This window comes from Corvus hawaiiensis, chromosome 3 (assembly GCF_020740725.1).
Source record: "Corvus hawaiiensis isolate bCorHaw1 chromosome 3, bCorHaw1.pri.cur, whole genome shotgun sequence".
Lineage (NCBI taxonomy): Eukaryota > Metazoa > Chordata > Aves > Passeriformes > Corvidae > Corvus > Corvus hawaiiensis.
In genome coordinates this window covers 63,524,696-63,548,887 of record NC_063215.1, presented here as the reverse complement: position 1 = coordinate 63,548,887, position 24,192 = coordinate 63,524,696, and the positions used below count along the sequence as shown (strand labels likewise).

Genomic DNA, 24,192 nt, shown 5'->3' with positions numbered 1-24,192 from the left:
CTGAGTCCACTAACAATTTTGGTCCCAAACTGATAAAACTAACATACTAATATATGAGAAGTCTAAAATTAAAACAGAACCACGACTGTAGTTTGGATATATTCTGTGACCTTCACTTTTGCAAAACCCCCACTAAAATATAAAATAATTTTAATATGCTTTGCAGCAAAGTCGAGAAAGAAGATTGTTCACTTAAACCAGCTTACACACCACATTAATTTTCAACATTACGGTCTCATGTTTAGTGCATATTACTAGAACTGTAATACAATTCCACTTATGGTATACCAATATTAACGGTGCGTATATGGAAACCAGTTAAGTGTTTCAAACTTTATCTGAAGTAGATACACATGGTCAGGCCCTAGGCAGGTGTAGACACTAGGACAGAAGGGTAAAGCTTTCCCAGAGCAGTTCCTGATGCTTCACTGATGGACGTCAGCTGAGAATCTGATCAACCATCTGCATTGCCGGATCATTATTTTCAAATACTAAGTTTTAAATTTAAAACAAACAAAAACCTAAACCACCAAAATAACCCACTAAAACTTCAGACATATAGTGACACTGTACTTTTGTCAGTGCAGGGAATTACTTTACATGCAGCTTACCCCAATTAAGTTACTTAATTTTCCCCCAGAAAAAGCAGAGGATGATAGTATGTATACATAAACAGGTTGCATTCCATTTGTGTATGGGAGGGTTTTTGTGAAACCCTTCAACAGATACCAAAAGGACAAAGCATTTCACAGAAGCTTGTGTTCAAGAAAAAAAAAAAAAAGATTGGTTTCCTGTGGAAACAAAAGAGACAGAGATAGGCATAATCATATTTTATTTCCTTACCAACTGCAGTTTCACAGGAAATTACTCATTTGAAACATAAAAAGCCTGAGCAATTTTTTTTAACACAATATGTCATTTTCAAAGGCTTCTGGATCCTTCATCTGCTTTCATCTTTTACCTTATGAATACCTGCTGGGATTGATGAGCATGTTTAAAGCCATCAACTCCATTTAAGTCAACATAATCTAAAGAGGAGTCAGCACAAACTCTGACCACTCTGCCCTACACAGGATACCAAAACATCCACTACAGGGCAAGGCACATTTGCCATAAACTCCTAAGATTTTGGCATATCTCAAACACCATCAGAAAATCCCACTAAAGCATTGGTAAAATCTAGCAAGTGCATGACAGTCAATACTAAGTGGATCCAATAAAACTGCTCTGGTGATCTTATAGAAAATACATGAATGTCTTACAGAGCTATTAAGAATGTGCCACAGTAAAACAGTTACAAAGAGCAACACCTGCAGTTAAGCAAGCACAGAAAGAATTGCTATTTGATGTCTCCTTCAAATTCTTTAAAAAAGGATTACCTCTTGTCTTCACAGAAGAGCACAAAGATTTCCATACATCAGGCCTGTTTGGGCAAATGGGTTTCAGATGACACTTCAAACTAGCTACACTTCATGCCCTATTCTGGGTGATAAATCATAAGCACTGAATCTAGTGCCAACAGTAGAGTGCCAACTGGGACAAGGACGGAAAGGATGGATCATCTCCTGCTACTAAACAACAGAACAAACTTACTGCAGAGTAAAGTGCCGGGGGCCCTCTATCCTACAGGATCTGCACTATGCAGAGAGGGGGAAAGCCACTCATGGCTCTCTCATCACTGAGCAAGATGATCATACACTGCAGACAGTAAAGCTTAAAATACACCACACAGCCAGCAACTGTAGCAATATTGCACCTGAACACTCCTACAGCTGTTTTTTTAACATTCATGAAGATTTCAACTCTGACAATCATCGGGTTCTGTCGGTATTTCTTGCATAACCAAAGAAAACTCAAAATCTAGCTTAATGATGAAGTAGCTGTAAGAATAAATAATGTACTATAAAAGTATTACAACTCCCAAAATGGGAGATAATCCTTGGCCCCACAACAAACTTGAACTTGTAATCATTTCACAGAGGTGTTCAAACTGGACTGAAAAGCTCTCTACCGTTGTGAAATAAGAACTTTTCTCTTACACTAAAGCTGTCCGCACTAGAGTAGTCTTTTTGCAGTAATAAAGAAGTGTTTTCAGTAATGACCTTCTTAGACAGGAAAACAACTTCATAAAGCTTCAGAGATGCCCTCCTTTCATGGTCACCCACTGAATCCAGCTAGCAAGCTGTTCTACACAGTCAGCTAACCTCAAAGCTGAGCATCTTCTATGTAAAAACAAAAGTAGCAACAAGCTCTTTAGTAAATACCACAACACTCTTTCCTTTTCAGCACAAAGTTCACAAAAAATATTCTGTTCAAGCATTATTTTAAATTATATATTTATCATTATTTATTATTACATTTTGTATTTAAAGTAATGCAGTGTCAGGCACCTTGCAGATGGATCAGTAACTTCTTGAAAATATCATAAGAAATCCCAAAGCCATTATAAGGGAGCAGGGATGACCAGTGTGCCTATGCCTTAGGAGAGGGATTCGTGCATGAACAGAGTGCAACCTCAAAAATCCATGGGTTTTTTCTGTCAGGATAAAATAGTATGTAGTTATATTACTGAAGATCAAGCAAAAGGCCTACCTAACACTAGATTAAGTTTGCAAAAACAGTTTCTTTTTTAAGTTTTTAAACTTAAAAATCCTGGCTTAGCAAGCTTTTCCTCAAAGCAATTTTACCTGTAATGTATTATTAAAATCCTTTCAGATCCTTAAGCATTAGCAAAATAATGACAAATAATTATAAATTAACAGATCTTCTAAAGTCACAGTCTTCATTTACTTGAGATAATTGGATTCACTCATCCATTAACCCAGGAGATGGATGCAATGCATCAGTAGCGAGGAACAGATTAAGGAAGTTCAGAGTAAAACCAGTCTCAAAAGCTATTGCAATTTGTGGCTATTTTCTATTCTGCTGAGACCAATCACATAAATTCATTCTTAGTTAAGAAAATTACAAGTGTTATTTTGTACTACCTGGCTGCAGCAGTTTAACTTTCACATCCCTGCATATGCACGTGAAAATTATTTAAGTTCTTTGAGAACGGTTTACCAAAATTAAGTCTGTGATATTAATAACATCCCACCCCAGAATTCAGAGTAAAAATAAAACCAAACAACTAAGGTCAACACAAACAATTAAGTTCCAGGTACCATTTTTCCATTAAATATTTTTCAGTTTGAAAAACACCATGCTTGTAAATAAAAATGCATCCCCCTATGCTATGTCATACAGAATAGAGTAAAATGACATCCTTACCTCTTCAGCAGCCATCAGAGAGAGACACCAGGAAGCAAACTGCTTATAAAAGATGAGTAGCACTCTAATTATTTAACTACCTCTCCTTAAAGAAAACTGGTGGCTGTTCTCCACCCCCTTTCCTTCCTTTGGGCACCGATACCACTGATCAGAGGAGCACCCCAAGGCAGCTGAAAGCAAATACACTTAACAAAGAGCTCTAGTGTTACAACAGCTTTTGCCAGGTCTCTGGTTTTGTTACCAGCAACAAGCAAAGATATTTGTTTTTCTAACATTAAAAGGAGACTCAGCACAGGAGACTAAAAAAGCTGACTAATATAGCAAAATATGCTCAGTCTTCAAGCCACACACAGGAAGAGAAGTGGCTTTGAGTTCTGCATAGTTTCTTTTTCTGACACCATAAATGTGAAAATGCTTCTAACCTCAATATCTCCAGGACTTGCACAGAAACCTTGGTTTGTATCATAAACAGTTCTTTCCTGGAAACAGAACAGTTTTCTACTGAGGTCTGCATGATAAAGCAATTAGTACAGATAAAAATTCAACAGAATTCTGGTTTTATGCATCTGCAAGGAAGAGGTTATTTTACCTCACAACTGGAAATCTGATCTCACATAACAATTGAAAATTAAAACATTATTCAGATTGGATATCCTAAGTCAGCCTACTACAGAATTGAGTGTGGGTAATAAAGTTCAAAATCACATCCCAATTATTTCAAAATCTGGGGGGAAAAAAAAGAGGCTATTCTTACAGTTCAATCCCCTTCTTATTCCTGGCTCTACCGAACTGTGCATATAACACAGAAGCCCTTCTTAACTGTTTCAGGTGTTTTAAGATTAATGATTTCTAGTAAAATTAAACAAAGCACAGCAATTCTACTCACATGGCAAAGTTTAAGAGTCTGCATTTTATAACCTCATTAAGCTAAATAGGTTCAAACATTTCCACCTGTGTATGTCAAGTTTAATCACCTTCTTCAGCTGCATCATGGAAGAGGAAGCAACTGCTAGTGGGGTACAGGGCTATGCAGCTATGCACCATGTTTGGATAATCTGGGCCTCAATTTCAGGCAAAACTTTAACTGACAAAGAGGCCAGAAATAACCTGAGGATTATAAATACCCACAGTGACAGATGAGTTGTATCCCAAATCCAGGCTGAGGAACATTAGCCCTACTATCAGCTTCCCCCTAATATTCAATCAAACACTTAATTGCCACATATGTAACTTGTATTTTTCCCTCTCATCCCTGGACGTGAAAAACTGCTGAGGTATTTTATACATGCTAAGAATATAACCAAATATATGGTTATAAAAGCCATTTATGCTTTTGTTCAAACAAGTACCACTTGTCAGTCTTCCCATAGCCCTTACCTATTGTCTCTGCTTTCTGGAAGCAGCAAACACAAGACTTGGAATGGGGCTGAGGATGTGCTCAGCATCCAGCCACAGACCCACCGTATCCCTCTGGGGTGAGCGGAGCTGCTGCTGCCCGCAGGGCGCCTGCAGAGCCCCAAAGTGAGGTGATTGGTCAGGGTCTCCTTTTGCAGGAGAAACAGGAGGCAGAGCCTGACAGCAGACTGGAGACAACATCAAACCTTATCAGTCAGCACCCTCAAGCCCTGGAGCTGTAACTCCCTCAACTTTCTTGAAATACAATGCCCAAAACTGGACACGGTATTCCTTGTGCAGCCTTACTGCAGAGAGGGCAATAGGAATACTGCTTCCAGGTTCTCTGTCTTTTTTTTTGTCTTTTTTTTTAACAGCACCATACGATAAATTGAGATTAAATTCTACCTAAACACCTCCCTACTCTATGTGTCTATGGAACAGCTACCAAGTGAGCTGGTCCTGCACTTGTAGAGCTACTTATTTCTGTCTCCATATAGCCCTTTGCACGTGTCCTCAGTAAGTTATTTCTTCCTCCATCCAGACTCTTTCGGCAGTTCATCCAAGCCCCTCTGAGTCTGAACAGCATCTTTGACTGCCTAGAGCAGCTCTCAGGGGCTGGTAGCATCAGTGATTTGGACAATCTGTAAACACTGCACACACACGACATCCAGGAACTGTGACAAGTGTGACCTTTAATTTCATTCTCCTGGTTCTTACTATGTCTGCTAAAAATCATGTGATCTGCTTAGAACTGTAAGAATTCAGGTATTCTTCTGTGGTGGGTTGACCCTATCTGGATGCCAGATGCCCACCAAACCTGCCTTGTCACTTCCCTCCGGCTGAGGTGGGGGGAAATGCAATGAAAAGACAGGGAGAGTTTTTTCCATGATTTTCTGTTTGTGACATAGACAGGCCTTCTTTTCAAGCTATTTCCAGAAACAAGATGCAGATTCTCCTTCCCTCCTTGGGAAGCAGGGAAGGACCTCTTGGGTAGCTGAACCCGAATGCCAAGCTATCCGTATGAAAAGCACAGCCGTGACAAGCACCCCTGCCTCTCTCAGCCACAGGCTTTGGGATGTTTTACACCACCACGCAGCGCCATCTCCCGCCCGCCTCGGGGCCGCTGTCGCTACGGGAACCGCGCCATCTTGGAGGCCGCCGGGCCCAGCCCAGCCCAGGCGGGCGCTGGCGCTGAGGCGCAGGCGCAGTGCGGGCGGCAGCCGGCGAGGGGCTCAGCGTCGCGGGGGCGGTGCTGGGGGTCGGTGGCGGCGCGAGCGGCTCTGCCGGGAACATGGACGAGTTCCAGACGGGAGAGGAGGTAACGGGACGGGGGACAGGGGGAGCACAGCTTCCCGCCTGGCGTCTCCGTTCAGGGCCGGCGGAGGGTCTCAGGCGGTGCCCGTCCGCCTCGGACCCCACCCCTCGGCGTCCCCCGCCGCCATCCCTGTGGCCCTCCCCCAGGGTGGAGCCGTGCGTCCGGGGCACCGGCGGGAGACGGACCCAGCCTTTGTTCTACCGCCCTCCGGGAGCTGGCCCCTTGTCCGGGTGTTCCCTGGGCTCCTCGACCCTGGCTTCTACCCCTGCTGCTGCAGGTCCCTTGGGGGAAAGGCGTGAGGGGTGTCGTGGCTTCGGGCTGCCCCCGCCGGAGGAGCCGAGCGCCGTGGTGGGAGGGTGGCCGGTGCCGCTGAGGTCAGGGGAAGAGTCGAGCAGGCTGTTTCTGTGCGGAAAGAGGAGTCCAAGCCTCTGGTCGCCGTGCTGCTGGCGCACTGATGGGGCGTCACACCCCATTCACAAGATACGGAGTGCGATAAATCAAGGGTCTCAATCAGTTATGGTGCCGAATGACCCCCTGATGTCCCCCCGCTAAGGAGGAAGCAGCCAGTGCTGCTTTTGCAGAGGGACAGTGTCTGTGAGCTGTGACACTGTTGCACAGCCGCGATGTGACTGGGTGAGACAATAGCGAAGCAGCGAGAGGGGCGAAGGTGTGTCAGGCTTGTCCTGTTCCAAAAGCCTCGTCCTGATGGCCGGGCCTGGCCTGTGTTAGGGCCACAGACAATTTTTTTTTTTTTAAATACGCAATTAACATGCTCGAACATAATTTTTACAGCTGTTTTCAAAAACGTCTTCAGAATTACTAAAGACTGTAGTATTGCTCTGCAGTTGGCATTTGTTGCCTGGGATTTTAAACAAGGTGTTGGAAACATTGTCTGCTTGCTTTGTGCCAGAGAGGTACCACAGGGAAACTGTAGAGTAACCGACTATTTTTCCCCCCAAAAAAAGTTTTTATGCCATCTTATTAAAAGATGACATAATGATAAAACGGGTAGTGTTGTATTATTTCATAGTTCAGTTACAGCACATATATCCCAAATCTGGATATCAGGAATTTGTGTTCATTTTTGTCATTCCAAAAAAGGAAGAAGGTTGAAAAGTAACAGCAGCCCTAGAAGCAAATTCTCAAATCTCTTTATTGTTTCAGTACAAATTAGATATCGAAATACCTTTGAGAACCTGGGTTGACTTTAAGTCATTTTACTTTGGTGTGAACCATGTTTGTACTCACTCAAAAGCATTTCTGAGCAGACTTCATGGAGAATAAAACTGTATGCAGTTTATCTTCTTGCTTGACAGCAGTCTTCATGTCTGTCAGCATAGCATGTCTGGAATGCATATTCTTAACTTAAGCTCTGTGGGAGAGTGTTTTTTGGTAACTGTAGCCCTTATTTTGTTAAATACATGGGTGCACCTTAAAATGTATGCGCCTGTAAAATGTAGTACCATGAAAATAAGTGAAGCATGTTAAAATTAAAGTCAAGAAGGTGAAAGTAAAAGGCAATTTGCCACAGCACATAAAAGCTTTTAAAAATGTTGAGTTTTGCAAGCAGGTTGGTGCCTCCAAATAGGCATAGAAAAGGAATTGCCCAGTATGTCTCCCAGGGTGTGCTGTTTCTTCTGTCACAGAGAATGATCAGTTGCTCTCATTTTTCTGAATGTCACATGTCACTGAAGCTGGCTAGACTGTTGACCTTCTGGCCAAAGGTTTATGAATGTGATGTTGGAAGTTCTCCTGAGCAGGTGTAACTGCATCCCACCTGCTCACATGAATTATGCTATTGTTCATTTTTGTCAGCTGGGGAAGCTGACTGACCTCTCAGTGAAAACCCAGTCAACATACACCTGGTTAGGTTCATTCTTGCATTCTTATTTGGTCTTTTGAAATTAATCAGTTTGCCTTTACGTGCTCTTCTGTCCTAGTTTGTGAGGTGAGAGACTGTGAGATACCAGCAGCGACAGGGTGGTGTGTGACTCGCTGCTGTACCTCATGGGGCTCCCCCTGTCAGTGCTCCCTGGCCCTGAGTGGCCACCCCAGCAGTGGGAGCAGCTTGTTCTAACCCCCTGACATGGGAGGCAGCAGGAGCAGAGGAAATAAAACAAGAAAATGTAAACTACTAACGGTACATGTAAATGGGTGGTAGTTTTGGTATTAGTGAATGTTGGGGCATTCTCTCTCTTGATTCCATGTGCTTAATCTCTGTTCCCTGAAGGCTGAAGGTCAGCTAGCTACATTTCCCCTTTGATTTCCAAGGGGCAGCTTTATTCTTATCCCCAGCTGAGATTGTCACGACAGTTTTTCCTTCAGCTCTGAATTGATATTTTGTCCACATCGATGCCCTGGAGATGTCGGTTCCATTTAACTGCAAGCTGAGGTTATCTCCGTGAGCCCACTGTGATGTGCGGACATTAGTGCTTGTTGGGAAAGGGGAATATATATGTACACAAGTTCTATACATGTTATTAATGCTTCCAAGTTAAAATTGGGAAGCTTTCTTGACTCAAAAGGCCAGCTAATACTAGTTCATCTCTTACTTTCTGTTGTATTTCTAAGAAGGTTAACTTGACTGGGCAGAAGGAGCCAGAGTACGTATATATGCAAATGAAGGCAGACTTGGTATCTTCTGACTTGCCAGAAATCTGACAAGCATAAATTAAATTTTGACTGCATATTCTTAACAGAGCTTGAAGATCATAAACAGAAGAATGTGTCCACTGATTATTTAAAATTCTGCTTTTTCTTTTGTAGACTGCCTTTGTTGTTGATGAAGTCAGTAGCATCATTAAAGAGGTAATTTAAACATTTTCCCTTTGTTGATGTGAAATTTCAAATGTTGTCTGCTGTGTACTAAAAGGCATTCAGTAAAATATGATAACTGATACGTAAAAGATTTCTAGATAGGTTGCTCTCAAAGTACAGCTAAATGTTGATTTAACCAGTGTGTGGACTTCAGTGGAAATGATACCAAGCTTTAGCTGCGATTTATATTGCAAATCCAAGACATATTTAAAGTAATTTCATACACCCCTCTCTGGTTGCAGTGCATCCCTATTAGAATTTCTAGGGGGATATTTTATGTTAAGCCCCATAGAAATAGATTTTGTATTGTAGTAAAATACAGGAGTGTTTTATAGACTGCATATGCATGTTACTGTGTTCTTTCAAGATGCCTTTCTCCAAAGTGAGTTCTTGTTTGTTTGGAATGATTGAACTACTCTTGTTGCTAAGAAACTTGAATTTTCTGTCTAGAAAATTTCCAGTGGGATTTGGAATTCCTCTTGTAAACTAGTGCAATCTTTTTCTTGTTGCAAAGTAACTGTTTTGGTCAGACTCTGTAAATTGAATACACATGCCTTAATACATGCTCCTGTTTCTTCCGAATTCGAAATAATTTTGTGGTTATTTTTTAAATAATTTCTGTGATGAAAAAATGTACCAATGAAGAACATGTAGCTTTAACATACTTTTATTGCTATCTTAAGGGGGAAACTATCCTCATAAGTAAAATGGATTATTTGGCTGGAGGCTTCTGCTCTGTTAGTAACCAGCACTACATGGGTCTTTTGTTTTAATCTGGGGGTTTGTTTCCCAAAACAAATTCTGCTCAAAAATCTGAATTTCATTTCTGTAGAAGAATATGTGTGAATGAGCTATTGTACTATTGTGCCTTTTTAAATTCTCTTCAGGACTGTTTAAATGCAGGACCCTTTTCATAACTCTGGCTGTATGACATTACAAATAATCTAAATATCACAAAATGAACAGAGCATGGGATCTGTGGTGATTTCCCCTATGCCCGGCTCAGACTCTGACCTGCATGTTTTTAATAATTGAAAACACTTCCCACAGCCAGTGTGGACCAGCAGTATTTAGGATTTTTCTATGGTATGGGGTCCATGTTGAAGAGGGTTAATGGGTGCCTTGCAGTTGACAGCAGCGCAGCTCCTTTACCTGTTTGTCCCCCCCAGGCCATAGAGGGTGCTATCGGTGGCAATGCCTACCAGCACAGCAAAGTGAACCAGTGGACAACAAGCGTGGTGGAACAAACCCTGAGCCAGCTCACAAAGCTGGGGAAGCCCTTCAAGTACATCGGTGAGCTCAGCTTCCCCTTCTCTGTGAAAGCTGGGACAGTCAACTGCACTGATAGGTGGGGGGTGGGGGAGGATCTTAGGAAGAACCTTGTCTGTCAACTGCTCACAAGCATTCATATTTGTGTGTGTGTGCTAAGCTGAGCAAAAATGGAGCTAAATGTTAATGTTAGCGAGAAATTAATCAAAGTTTCTCTACTGACTAACAGTGACTTGTGTGATTATGCAAAAGAATGGTGCTGGGCTACATACAGCAAGCTCTTGCTTCTGGGACAACTCCAGTGATGGTAAGAAACACAACTCTTGGATTTTCCAACTTGCAGCTTAATGCCAGTCTCTTTAACACTAGGCAGCATACTTTTATTTCCCCCAAGTGCTGTAGTTTTGGAGTAATAGCATACTGTTTGGTATTTTTTTGTATTTGGTATTTTTGGTATATTTTGGTATTATCTGGCTGTGATGCTAACTGGGCTATATATGAAATGCTTGACTGTTCTGAAAGCTTCATTCTTAAGATTCTTAAAGGAAGCAAGTATAAAAATGCATATAGGGGCATGCATCTAATCACTGTAACTTCCTTCTGTTTCTGAAGCCCTTTTTTGTATTTGCAGGAACCTGCACTGTGAGATGGGAGAATAAGACCATGTACTGTATTGTCAGTGCCTTTGGACTTGCATTATAATTGCCTTGAAATCATTCATTCTTCTCTTTTCTATTCCTGCACTTGATTCCATCTCCACTCAAACTGTGAATACCGGAACAACTTGTTTTTAATGCATTTTTAAAATAACTTTTCTTCAAAGGTAGAAATTTGAAAATATGCTGTTACATGTTTTATGTTTGTACCTAGTACCATCCCAGTGTTTGCTATACTTTTCTATTACTTCAGAACTTCTCTTCAAGGTGCTAATACTGAAATCTGCTGCAGTGTAAACACTTTCTCTAGATTTCTTTTCTAAGACCAAAATAAATGAGACACTGACTTTCACACTTTGTACTTTTGGTTACCATTAAATTATTGAAATTCATAACCGTTGGTGTGATTCATTTAAACGTAAATCTTCTGTCATTGGGGAAAAAGTTTCAGTTTTTCAGTTCTCTTCAAGATAGTCGAGGTGCATACCGGAAAACAAAGCGCTTCCATAATTTTGCCAAAGTCACTACAAAGTTGCAAGAAAATTACATTATGTTTATCAAAAAGCAACTTGGCTGCATTTTTGGGACCTGATTAATCTTTTTGTGTGGTATTTAGGGCATAAAATGATAACTATTTTCATTTAACAAAGATAATAAATTTTTCACATTCTGGAAGTGCTCAGCAAGCTACACCTGGGTAATCATTCACTTCTGCAGCCACTTACATGTGTTAAGTAGGTCTTGAACTTACTTGCTACAGTCCGTGTTAATTTTGCTGATGGGTGAAGGTGATGAGTTCTGGCAGTTGATGAAACATGATCCTTTCTGAAAGGGAAAATACCACCTTGAGGTGATGTGACTAAATATGAGTAAGTCTCTTGTCTTCTAGTGTAAAGTTGCAGAAGAATAACAAGTAAAACAAGTTTTCAGCATAGGCTTGGGTACTATTTTGTCAGCTAATTAAAGAAAGGGGAGCATGCTATGAATTTCAGAAAACCTCTGCAAATGGCTGTGCTGCTTCTGCAAGCAGTAGCTCACTGCTAATGAAAGAATTACAAACCCATGTGGGAGAGCATCCCTGGGCTGGAGTCAGTCTGAGCAATCTGTGATTTGCTTCTTTGTAGGAAGCCCTGTCTAATGTTTTCAGAATCTGGCTCTCAGCTAGAGCTGTTTAAGAGAGAGATGATTGCTAATACAGCAATACGATTCCACGAGCTGGGAAGATGTAATACTGCAAATTCAAATGACAGGAGAGGACTTGTTTGTCACAGTGTTATGTGCTCTGTGATAACTCTGCCCAGTGTAGTCAGACTGTGGAAAGCCCTGTGCTAGGCAAGGCTTGGACCCTCTTCCTCCCTATCCATGTCTGCTGCCAGGAGGGCAAAACAGGTGTATGCACCAGCAGCTTTGGGCTTGGTAGATTTGAGACTTCTAATAGAGCTGTAAGGATTCTGTATTTCTGCTGACATTCCAGTTTCCAAACAGCTCTGTAAACACATTTCCTTCATGACAAGCCACTTCATTCTTCTCACATATGTCCTCGTGAGCACTACAGGCTATATACCTTAGCCTGAGGAGCACATACCTACATTGCTGTAGGAGAGAGCTTTAGTATGGGTTCAGTCTTCAGTCAGAAATGATCCAACACCTGTAAAAATAAAATTTTAAAACCAGATTGAATAACATACCTAAAACAGTCATCAGGGTCAGAGAGAAACTTGTCATGAAAAGAATAAATCTTTGCTCTCTTGAGTCGCTAAGGAAATTCTTCAGCTGGATGTTTAGATACTTTATCTCCTTTCCATCATACCAGAATGATGCTGGCAGTGTAGTACCTACTGAGCTATTTATTTACATTTAAAAGAAACAGTTTTGTGCACTTTGAGTGGTTTGCTTCTTGGTCAAGCCATTCAGACATTCCTTGTCCTTTGTTCATGTTAATAATAGCAAATCCCTTGATTCTTTGCTGTTTGTTGATGCCTATATGAGCTGCAAAAAAAAAAAAAAACCCCAAATGTTTGAGATGCTTGTCAGTGTAAAGGCTGCATGGCAGGAGAAGCCCCTGTTGCATTAAAACAGTGGAGTTGCAGAAAGGTAGCTACAGTTTTATAGATGGTTTCATGTGAGCAATAACCAGTACTTCCAATGTAAGTTTTAGGACTACAGAAAGGGGTTTAGAGGTTGTGGATTTTTGGGTGTTGGTGTCCCCCTCCCATGATTAAAATAGTGCTTTTCTTTAAAATTGCATAGCAATTGTATATTACTGTTTCAGTGTTCTACTGAACCAATTTAAAATTTTCATTACCTTCAAACACCTTAGTTTTAATTACTTCTTCCAGAGGCTGATGGCCAGCTCATCTCAGTGCCAAAGTAAAGCATTTGGGTGAAGAGCTGGCAGAGTCCTTGTTCTAGGTAATTAATTGGCCTTAAAAAAAACCCCCACGAATTGTGGGCTGGAGCATTCAAGGTAATTATAAAGTCAGTCTTTCTTGTCTCCCGCTTATTGCCATGGCTCTTCACATGATTACAGCTATAGAAATGGGGGGCATGGCAGCCCCAGTCTGCAGGGGAGGAGGAGGAAGGGGGAAGCCATTTACTGTCATGGCCACAGAGGAGTCTGACCTGTGTTAACTAAAACCTAAGGGAATGGCTCCAGGATTAACTGCTGCTGCTAAATGAGTACTACCCTATCTGCTAGTCCAGCCAGGAGTAAGGTGCATATCCATTTGTGCACAGAAGTTTGTGGCCATTTTATTCAGCACAGAGATTTCAGTCTCAAGTCCTCAAGTTTATACAAGAAATGGTGTCACCCCAAAGAGCAAGTGATGTGCTCATTACTTCTGCAGTCTACCAGCTATGAGCAGACTTTTGGAAGACAGAGTTGTAAGAAGTTGATGAATGGCATCAGCATCTTCACCATCTCTAAACCTTTTATTACTGGCACTAACATGCACCAGGAGAATTCTCACTGCCAGCATGGCCACAGCAGGCTTTGCAAAGCCACTGAGCCATTTGAAAATGCCAGGTCCCTTATGTAACCTGGCTGGTGTATTTAGGAAACTTAGCAACCTGTCCTTCCACCCTGAAGTCCAGGCAGGGTAATAAAAAAATCCCCCAACAAACAATATAAAACATCTGTGATGACACAGCCTCTTGGATCCCATCCTTATGCAATTAACCAAATTTAAATATGCTTAAGAAAATGCATGTAAACTGAAAATATATGTGTAAGTCATGAAAACAGTTTATGAGAAGGAAAGTAAAATTCAGTAGAAGGAAAATAAACCTAGGATACAATATAAAGATATAAAACTTTATTATGAACATATTTAACAATGATTATGCACATAAAGTGTTCCAAGAAACTTCCTTGAAGTAAAATACTCAGTTTTCCTTCATATTCCACATTAGCATGAAGTTTTACAACATAAATGGATAATTTGCTCTTATTAGCACAACTTACAGATACACAGAATATTTAATATGTCCTCATGCACACTTTCTCAAAGCAGCATTTTATTACAGCTTCTCATTAAACAGAGCATTTATCTTACACATTTTTATACCATTTTGGTACACAATTTTTCCATATTTTCATTTTACATATTTACAAACTCCTAAAAAAATTTTTACAGTGATGCAGAAGTTATTACTGGCATAAGCAAAAGGAAATGGGTGGGGAAATTAGGTGACTATGGATAAAATGTTGTTGTCATTTGGCTCAGAGAAAAACAAAAGTCTTTCCTAGCTGGAACCATTCTCCCCAGTACTGGTACCACAGATCCAATGCACTAGCTGTTTCTCACTGGTGTTAAGCCTTAGGCTTCCTCTTTGCCAGTCCTAGGAAAGTTTTCCATCAATTTCAACACCAACTGTGTTTGTAAAGCAAGTACTACAGAAAGTAGTTGCTGTGACTGGCCTGTGCTCAATTACTGATTTCTTAAAAGTCCCTTGCAATCATTGTGTACATGGAAGTCTTGCAGTTACTTGATGTATGATGTCTCCTTTAGAGCAGGATCACTGTATGCTGTGGGGCCTTTTCGTGTACTTGTCTTGTTCTGTACAGTTGCAGTAGTGATGGAAATAACTACTTTAGCAGAAATAAAAGGAAAGCCAGGCTAGCTTCCTAAACAGATTTCTTCTGTTTGACCCTTAGACTTCAATACTTTACTCAGAAGTGAATTTATGCCACCTACTCCTCAGCTGTTTACAATCCATATTGGAATATTCTTCAAATACTGTCTCTGCTTTTCAATCATGGAAATAAGAGGAGTCTTGCTAGCAAAACTAGTTCCTCACCTGCTTCACTGCTTCTGTCATCTTACTGTATATTGAATTTGATGCAACAGTGATTCAACCAAGCTACCATAACACTGTAGCACTTCCAAAATAGAAGGCTATTTTGCATGGCAAACCTTGCTTAAATATAATCTCTAAAAATGACCACAGAAAGTTATTTTCTCACTATTTTCATAGTAAGATACTTACTTTAAGTACACATTTCCCATTCTTGGCTTTTCTATTTCCACTTCAAATGTAGTTACATAGTGAAGTTTATTCAAACAAAACAGCAAGAGAAATGGGTTGAAAACAGCTTAGAAAAAATAATCTCCAAGTTAGATTAAAAATAAGCTTTTTAGTCAATGAAATCCCAAAGCATAGCACTGTTTCAGAGTTAACCGTAACAACCAGTTAACAACCAGACTGTGATAAGAAACCTAAGTGTACTTTGCACAATGGTCAAATTTTATCTCTTCATAACAATTTAGGAGAGAATTGAACAATATCAGAGGAAAAATATCTGAGTATATAAGAATCGTGTAAGTATCAGTTTTTGAAAACCTACTTCTTGTACGCACTGTTACTGCAATGGAACTTGAAAGGATTTGGCTTATGTAAACAGTGCCAAGTTGGTTCCCAAGTCTAACTCTGCACATTCAAATAGGGAGAGTTATCTCAGGAATAGTAAAAATGAGAATGGACTCTACAATTTTAGGATACAGAACATCTCCCATACCCTATGAAAATAATGTAAAAAGTTCTGAAGATACATTTTACTAGAGTTCACTGGAAAGAAAATCACTACTAACTTGAAATACTTCTTTAATGTTTTCCTGTATGTTCTTCTAAAGTAATATCAATTAAGAAGTTAAAGGGATAAACCTTCTCTTCCTCCCCAGCAATGTCCTTGCTTTAGCCATACAACAGTGCTTTGGCTTCTAACAAAGAAATGATCCCTGGCACAAAAAGGTTTCAGATACTCTCCTAAAATTTCACAGCTCTACATAATTTTAGAAAGTTTTCCTTCTCTCTCTCTCACACACACAGAGTCTCAAGACACATCTTTATCAGAGCACTGATTTAGTCTGAACTATTCTACGACAGTAAGGGCACAACCACATAAAGCAGCTCCTTTGGTCCTCTCTGAGTTGCTGCCTTGTGAAGTCTCCCCTTCATGATCTTGAACAGCCACCAAGAGGTTATCGCAATGGGCACAGTCTAGAGCAATTGTTGCATTAAAGCACAACGAATCTCCTTTTTCTCAAGTATGATTCAGCAAGTCTAGCAGGATTTCATTGCACCATTCTGCTTAAACTACTTTAATGATGAGCACAATTCCCTAGTGCAACCCAGCACCATATTGTAGTAGATTAACAGTGCTTTTGAGAGTCTTCTACAGCAGCAGGGCAGAGAAATTTTACAGGGCAGAGTAAATCTCTGTTACAGATACATGAAAAAAGGAGATACTTTTAGAAAAGTATCTGAAAACAAAAGTAGTTACAAACAAATATCTTAAATAAAGAACTGAACAATGGTGTAGGAGAAAAACAACTTCTAAGTGGAGAAGCAGCAGCATTGTACAAGGAATACTTAATTCCCATATAACTTTGTTCCAGCACAGGCTGGAATACAGATAATCACAAAATGTGCTAGTGAAAGTTCCCATCATACAGGTGGTGACTGGTATGACAAAGAAGCTGAACTGTGCATAGAACAAGTTCACAAGCTGACTCTCAGGCACGTTCAATACATGAGCAACCACAATTGTTCCTAGCATGTAGAGAGTAACTATCTATTAATATAACTTAAGGGAAAATTCATGTAGAAAAAAGAACTCTAAAAATGAAATGTTTGGAAATTTGAAATTGTAATTCCTTAGAAAACTTTCATACTCTATTCTCTGCAAGTAACAATCTCCTCCAGCATACAAGACCAGTAAGAAGCCAGTACTGGCTTCCTTCTGAGATTTGTTGTTGCTGAAATACTTCCATTTGAAAGGGCTGTTTAAAAAAACCAGTAGAGACACTTCTGCTGTGGCAGTAAAGCATGTCATGAAACATATATTGTACAAATAATTTCGCACCACTGAGACTTTTTTGGCTCACTACAAGTTGACTACTTGCCCATATCTTGCACTTATAAATCCAGTAAACTTACTGAAATGTATTTTTAAAATGGCCTTAAATCTATATCACTTATTTGAAGGAAGAATAGAAAGCTTGTGTCTTCTTGCACTGATTTAAAAAAAAAAAAAAAAAAAAGACCACTTCATTCCCTGCCTCCAGCTCAAAAGGTTAAGGTAGAAAATTGAAAGGGAAATGAGGCACTTCATACCGCAGTGGACAGTATACAAAACAGCTAATGCAAATACCACAGATGAATGGCAGTATGCTGTACATCACCCTAAAGAGAAAAAAAAAAAAAGAAAAAACCAAAACCAAGCAGCAAGGAAGCAATTTGAAACTCAGTATATACTCTGTGAGACTTTTAAATGGAAATAGATGAAGATTTTAGTCCACAGACATCCTGCTATCAGGCATTTTTTAAGACATGTAAAAATTTTGGTTTCTTCAGTTTTCAACACAAGCATTACAGCATTTGTTTTCTCAGTTTTATCCTTGTAAACAGAAACAGAAGCAGGATGTCCTTCCTGGGAGTTGGTGTTCGGATGACAGCAGACTGTAAGGAAGCCAAGGAAGTTGTCCATCTAGGAAAACTTCAGAATTGGCTGAATTCCAGATGAACAAGTCTGTCTAAATTGAAACTATTCAATCAATCACTGTCTGACTCTTCTTTATATTTGGCTCTAATAGCTTGGCCGTTCTGAAGGGGCATCTCTTCATAGTCACTCCTATGAAACAGACACATGTTGAAACTTTTGAACATGGTGTTCAGATAGAAGTTGAAAATAAACAGTAAAGTTCTAAACTACATTGAGGCATCAAATTGTTACTTGGGTAAGAAGCTGGTATCTGTTTTTCTTCCTTATGGGAGCTATGAACAACATACGATTTTTCTCCAGAGGACAATGTGTAATAGAAGTTATTCCAGTGAAAGCCGTTTTTCACATGGATTTGCACAGAAGCAAGCTGGCACTACCACTACTCATCTAAGTAACCAAAGGCAAGCTATCCCAGCATGGACTTGTTCAGGTTAGTGCAGTGTTGGTCCCATCCTCACTGTTCCAGTCACTTCAGCATCTTTGGTAAGAGGTGAAAACATCATGGGTGTGTTTCACTGTCTAGCACAGAGACATTGGGTTGGGATGGGTTTCAAGTGCTACTATAATTCTCGTATTACACAAAAGCACACAAATCAAGGAAGTTTTGCTAGACTCGATTATTCATAACTCAGTAAGTGCTGGAGACTTAAGAAGCACCACTCTCCTTCCCTGAAGCATTTACATGTGAGCTGCCTCTTTGCTAATTCCATCTGACTCCTGCTGTCCTTCCCAGTGTAAAAAGGAAGCCCTTTCCTTTCACAGCTCTTGCTGCTTTCACTCCATGACCTACCAGCATCATAATACTTTCTTACCTGTCTGTATTAGTGCCACGGCACTCCCTTTCAGAAACCAAAAAGAAGAAAAAACATGCATTCTCATTGTATTTCTGTCTCAGAAAAGGCTACATTTCTATTCTTTAGGCAGAAAACTTTCACTAACAAACCCTGCACTTAATTAATATGTCAAAGAGTATTACAAAAATAACACACCAAAAGTAACTCTCCATAGGTATTTTATAATCTTACCCATAAATCACATCATCATCTGAATCATTCAGCATAGAAAAAGCAGGATTGTCTTTCAACTGTGATTCTGGAATATACAAATATGGGTTAATTTAGTGCATTAAATATGTGACTGTAGTTCTAACTCAACACTGTAGCAACAGACACAACAACTTCCAAGGCAGTCACAACCACAGTTCAACAACACTGTATCCAAATAGGAATTCTCTCCTTTAAATTCTCTACCCTTCAGCCACAGAATTATAGTGCTCTTAAGAGTTAAGGAGACAACATAATTATCTCATTTTTAGACAGATATTCTCCATGTTGGATAAGTTCATTTCCTCCCCTGTGCAATTTCTTGTGTCATATTTCAACCTGCACATAAATTGATTATTCTTAATCGAAATTTCATATATATTTAAAAAGCACAGCCTTCTTGGTTATTTCTAAGCTACAAATATAGTAGACCAAAGTTGGAATCCCTTGACTGCAAGTCAGTGATTATCCAGTTATTTTCTAACCTTGTAAGAGATGAAGGAAGGACTTGTACCTTTATGGTGAGATGAAAAGAAACATGTACTTTCCAATTGCTGTTTATGACAATTCCCTCTAGCTTAAGGCCTTTATTTCTTGCATAATCTATGCTGCTTAGCTGCAGTTCATAGTTACATGCAAGTAGAATCCAATCTAGCAATTTGCCATAGCATCTTTTTCCTGGCAGCCTTTTACCTTCTGCTGTCTATGAATAAGTATTTCTGTAACCCAGCAGACGGTTTCCAACTTTATCTGCATGCAGCCAGTTCTTTTTCCATTCTGGATGGAAAAATAGCATTTTCCTGAAACAATTCTGTCCATCTCAACTCTAATAAGTTTAGAGAAAGGACCAGCTCCACTATTTAGTGCCTTCCCCCTGCAGGCTCTCAGCATACAAGATATGATTGGACAGGCTGCTAGATAATCTCATCTAGCCTCCTTTCCCATGAAAGGCTGGGCCACAGCATCTTTCCAGGTCTCTTCCAACCTGGGCTCTTCTATGGTTCTGTATTTTGAACAGAACGCTTAAAGCAGAGAATGTACTCAGTACAAATATTTATTTTAAAGATCTTTATCTGTTAGAGAGGGAAATGCTTTATAATCATCATGTAAGTCAGACTGTATCCTCTACATAGGAATCTAAAACCAGAAGCGACACTCAATCCTTTATCTCCCTTTATATGGGCCCTGTGCAGCCCACCCCACAGCAAGTTCTCCAAAATTCTTCCCATATTAGAGATCAGTTTCACTCCTACTTTTCCAACAGCACGTTACTGATTTCAGAGTCCAGTTTGCCAGCATGCCAATGTATTAACTTTTGTTAGAAAGAAGTACAAATGAAGTGATGTTGTTCCTTAAGGGATCTCTGTGAGTCACTTCAAAGGTGACTCAAAGCATTACAGGCAAACATCATACTGGCTAATCAGTTGATTACATTTTATGTGTTCCTTCATATTTCCAATACTAATTTGCTCAGGAGCAGTGAATGCAGCTTCTGCTTATGTTAACCCAAAGCAAACCGGAACAGTAATGAGACAACCAAAATACAAAGACATTGCACTGCATCTGCTAATATGGCAGCTCTTGTCACCCACATTTGCCAGACAATGACTCTCACTTACCATACAGTGCATTCTTGGAGGGAGAATACACGAAGGCTAATGTGTAGAGATAAAAGTTCAATAAACCGTAAAATGATAAGAATTCTGCTGGTAGTAAGTGTCAAGGATATTGCTCAGCATAGTTCCATACATATTAACTTTGGAAACAAGACCCAACCCATACACAGGCTGTTTCAATGGAAAGAATGTTTACCTTACTGAGAGCATGAATGGCTAAACAAAACTGCATGTTTTAAATTCAGCGACAGCTAATCTACTCAAGCTATTTCAAGGTAAAGCTCCCACTGAAAACAGAGCTTTAACACAAGTAACATCAAGTACAGTCTGCTCTTGAGCAGTGGAGTGCATGATCAAATAGCTCTTCTTTCAATGCTGAAAGAAAGCAGAGTAAGTTGGGTGTTCAGGTGGGTTTAGTTTGGTTCATTTTTTAAAAAGTTCTTCCTTAGCACAGTGATGAAGGAGGAAGGAGAAAGGATATCTATCTACAGGTGGATAGAACTCTGAAGATGGTTTCTTGCCACTGTTTTGGGTAAATACTAAAGGTTTTACATATTGTTTTCTCCTACCTCCCAACTCATACCTAAGCTGATCTGTAGCCAGAACAGCTGCAGTCACACAAGCACTCTCAGAAAGTAGAATGAATTAGGATCTCAAGGTTCATGGCCAGGAATACAGGTCATAATCCTGTTGTCAACAGACATCAGAAATAGTCTCTCCCAAGGCACTTAAATTATCTGTTGTGACCTGTATCACATGTAGACTTGGACCAATACACAAATGCATTTTCAGTGGCTTCAAAACTATTAATTTCTCATATTTTAGTATGCTCCATGACAACTGGTAAATATAGAGCAAACAACTAAGGCAGGAAATACAGCCAAATTTGCCATAATATCTCATTAAAATTAGTTAGATTTGCACCAGGCATGCATATCTAAGTCTTCATTCCTCTTGGAGAGTATCACAACCAGTTGTGATGCATTGTGTCCATAGTGAACACACTAGACTGAGACTCTCTAGATTATAACCTTTACAAAGAGCCATTACAAAATGCTGACAGGAAATCTCAAACAAAACAGACTCAACTTCAAGAGTCCATCTAGAAGTCAAAGGTCACAGTCCTAGGTACATCATTTTAAAGTACCTTCTGCATGACAACAGATTAACATTCCCACTTGAGCAGTATCACAACACAAGGATATAATTCTGATAATGAGTTGACAGCTCAGCAACAAAGTTGTCCTGTAGAACTTGTGCTCCAAAGCGTAGGTACAGTATAACAATGCTGTGGGGAAAAAAATAAAGCATATAGGTGTACTGTGTCCTTAGGCTGCAAAATTGAAACAGTAGGTTGATAGAAGAGTGTATGAGAGAATAAGTATGTTAATATGCTGATCATTTATTTTAAGATACATTTGCTTTGCTAGGTCTAAATTAAGAATGATTCTTTTGTGATTAAAAGTTAGTACTCAGCTGAGAAAAGAGGAAATCCTTAGATTTCATCCACTACAGACAATCCAATAGTCAACAGCTATTTGAAATAACAGCTTGGTGTGGGGAAAACAGATATTAACAGTAATGTAAGAAATTAACTTTTAACTTCTGCTTTGACTAAGTGAAGCCTACAAAGCTCCAGAAGAGCTCTGCCAAGCAAACTTCTAAATCTTGTGCACGGCCATGGTAATCGAAATAATATAAAGTTAGCTCAAAAAGCCTCAAGAAGGGTTAAAAAATTAGGAAATGCTTGCCATCACAGTAATATCAAAAGGCATTCTTCAGTTTCACTGACTATTTTATTAGCAACAAAATGTATTCAAAGCCCTGAAAAAAGGTTAGAAAAGTTACAGTACTGACAAATGTACTTTGAAAAGCCTTACCTAATGACAAGCACTACAAAGGTTAATGCAGTCAAGAATTTTAACCTGAGATCTGAAAAAGATTAAGAAAAGTTGTTATCAGTGAATTTACACCTACATCTAGGAGAAGCAGGCCTGTTTGGGAAGAATCAAAAGAAATATTCCTTACCAACATAAGGCATGTTTCGAAGTTCTGAGCATGCCCTCACTATCAGGAACAAAAGGTAGAGAATGTATGTGGTTGCCACCACAAGGAAGAAGATTTTCATTCCCTGTAAGAAAAGTGTTAGGTTTTATTATTTAATAAGATTTCATCTATTCCTTCTTCCATCAATAGAAATCATTAGTCACCAAAAGCACAACACAGAATGGTCCATTTATGCAGGGAAAGTAGGCTCATGAAACAAGGATGGTAATACGGTCAGGTAGGTTTTGGGGAATGTAAAGAAAGGAAACTTAATAGAAGCCAGATTTTGTTAACTGAGTTCAGAGTTGGCTGAATCTCAATAATTTTCTAAAAACACAGCTCCCAAGACCAATACAAGGACCCACGTACATCAAATTTTCCTTTAAAACAAGAAAGTCTGAAATTTACTAGGGTAGGGGACCTTGGCAGGAGTTAAGATGTACAAAACTGACTTAATAACAGACTTAAATTTTTTTCTTTCAATCCAAACAGTCAGTTTAGTCTGTGACTAAACTTGTGGTGTTTAGTCTCCAGATCTGCAAGACAATTTACTTTTCTCAATGGGATGGATCTCAATATGGTCTATGCATGATCTAATGCAAAAACAAAAGTAATCTAGTCAGAGTAAGACCATCTGACCAGCACATCTAACACATCTAAATTGTGTTATAGATTTTAATAGAAGAACAAACCCCATTTCCTTGTATTGCCTAACTGCACCTGACAATTGGACAGCAAGAAGACATTTTTTACTTACCTGGAAATTACCTGTGTCAACCCTGTATTGATATGTAGGATCATTTACTTCATATACGCTAGAAGAGATTCAAAATTAAAAGGGGGTACATGCACAATTCCAGACAACGTTAAAAAGACATACTGACCAAGAAACCCACTCACAAAGAAAAGGTTTAAGGTTACTATGCAGAGTTTATAACAAAAGGGTGTGGCTGTATAAGTTGGTGCAATGCCATTAAGTCCAATGGAGTCACGACAATTTACCATATATAGCAAACTAAAACTGAAGAAATATGGAGGATTTAAATTGTGATCATGTCCAATGTCCCCACTTGTTTCTTAGAAAATGTGTATCTTGTAAATTCCAACAAACCTTCAGGATTCCTACAAGTCTTCAGGACTCAGTGTTTACATTTTACCCTTAGGAAACTGCAGCATGAGACCTTCCCTCATAGCAATTTTACTAACAGCATGAGCATTTCCTGCAACTGCACTGCTTTCAACAAGGTACAATGGCAAGGAGAAGGTTAGAAGGTATCTCCCTTCTGAGAGATAAAATAAGAGGCAAACACTTGAGACTAAAACAGGATAGAAACAACAAATGTACTAAAATGGATGAAGTTTTCTGGGTGGGGAAGAGTGACACCTTTATGTTGACACAACAAATTGGAAAAAAAGGAGAACCACTAAACCAAGCAAAAGAACAGAGTTTTGAGTAAAGACAGCAGAGCTTGAGCCATGTCAGTACCAGCTGAGCAGGTATAATAGTCCAGAAAGTCTGGTCAAACTATGTCATAGTTAACTACAGACGAACTGTTGCTTCAGCTACTAAAATTTAAATAAATTGAGACATAGCACTGGAGTGATTCTTGTAGGGAGCCACAACATATTGACAAAGTAGCGATTTCTAGATCACACTCAGATTTATGAAATTATTTACTACTAGCTTGTCCATGGAGAACTGTTTTCAATCAGTCACAATTTGCAGAACAGGAAGAGGTAAGAATTTGAACTCTGTTCCTGT

General features: G+C 39.5%; 3 protein-coding genes across 7 annotated transcripts in view; 1 reads left to right on the top strand and 2 right to left on the bottom strand.

The window, feature by feature from the left end:
• Positions 1-3,692, bottom strand: part of SYTL3 (synaptotagmin like 3) — a 33,950-nt gene extending 30,258 nt beyond the window's left edge. For 2 of the 3 annotated variants that reach the window (XM_048297549.1, XM_048297550.1), the window contains exon 1: positions 3,271-3,692. The gene's annotated coding sequence lies outside the window, so the exon portion shown is untranslated. The remainder of the gene's footprint in view (positions 1-3,270) is intronic. The other variant, XM_048297547.1, reaches the window with a different exon arrangement.
• Positions 3,693-5,876: 2,184 nt separating this feature from the next.
• On the top strand, positions 5,877-11,117 carry DYNLT1 (dynein light chain Tctex-type 1). Its single transcript, XM_048299316.1, has 5 exons — positions 5,877-5,983; positions 8,747-8,788; positions 9,967-10,090; positions 10,296-10,373; positions 10,698-11,117. The coding sequence occupies exons 1-5, from the start codon at positions 5,957-5,959 to the stop codon at positions 10,766-10,768; spliced, it is 342 nt and encodes a 113-aa protein (XP_048155273.1). The 5' UTR covers positions 5,877-5,956; the 3' UTR covers positions 10,769-11,117.
• Positions 11,118-14,021: 2,904 nt separating this feature from the next.
• TMEM181 (transmembrane protein 181) overlaps positions 14,022-24,192 on the bottom strand; it is a 36,850-nt gene continuing 26,679 nt past the window's right edge. For all 3 annotated transcript variants that reach the window (XM_048297495.1, XM_048297497.1, XM_048297496.1), the window contains 7 exons: positions 23,188-23,245; positions 22,413-22,515; positions 22,265-22,316; positions 21,590-21,672; positions 20,388-20,477; positions 18,751-18,817; positions 14,022-17,854 (listed from right to left, as the gene is read on the bottom strand). In XM_048297495.1, the coding sequence (XP_048153452.1) occupies positions 17,776-17,854; positions 18,751-18,817; positions 20,388-20,477; positions 21,590-21,672; positions 22,265-22,316; positions 22,413-22,515; positions 23,188-23,245 (532 nt within the window). In that variant the 3' untranslated portion in view covers positions 14,022-17,775. The remainder of the gene's footprint in view (positions 17,855-18,750; positions 18,818-20,387; positions 20,478-21,589; positions 21,673-22,264; positions 22,317-22,412; positions 22,516-23,187; positions 23,246-24,192) is intronic.

Bases quoted from the DNA above. Each gene is read 5' to 3' on its own strand.
- DYNLT1 (XM_048299316.1), top strand. From the start codon at position 5,957: ATGGACGAGTTCCAGACGGGAGAGGAG. The intron at 8,789-9,966 runs GTAATTTAAACA...TGTCCCCCCCAG, and splicing joins TCAGTAGCATCATTAAAGAG to GCCATAGAGGGTGCTATCGG. The intron at 10,091-10,295 runs GTGAGCTCAGCT...ACTGACTAACAG, and splicing joins GAAGCCCTTCAAGTACATCG to TGACTTGTGTGATTATGCAA.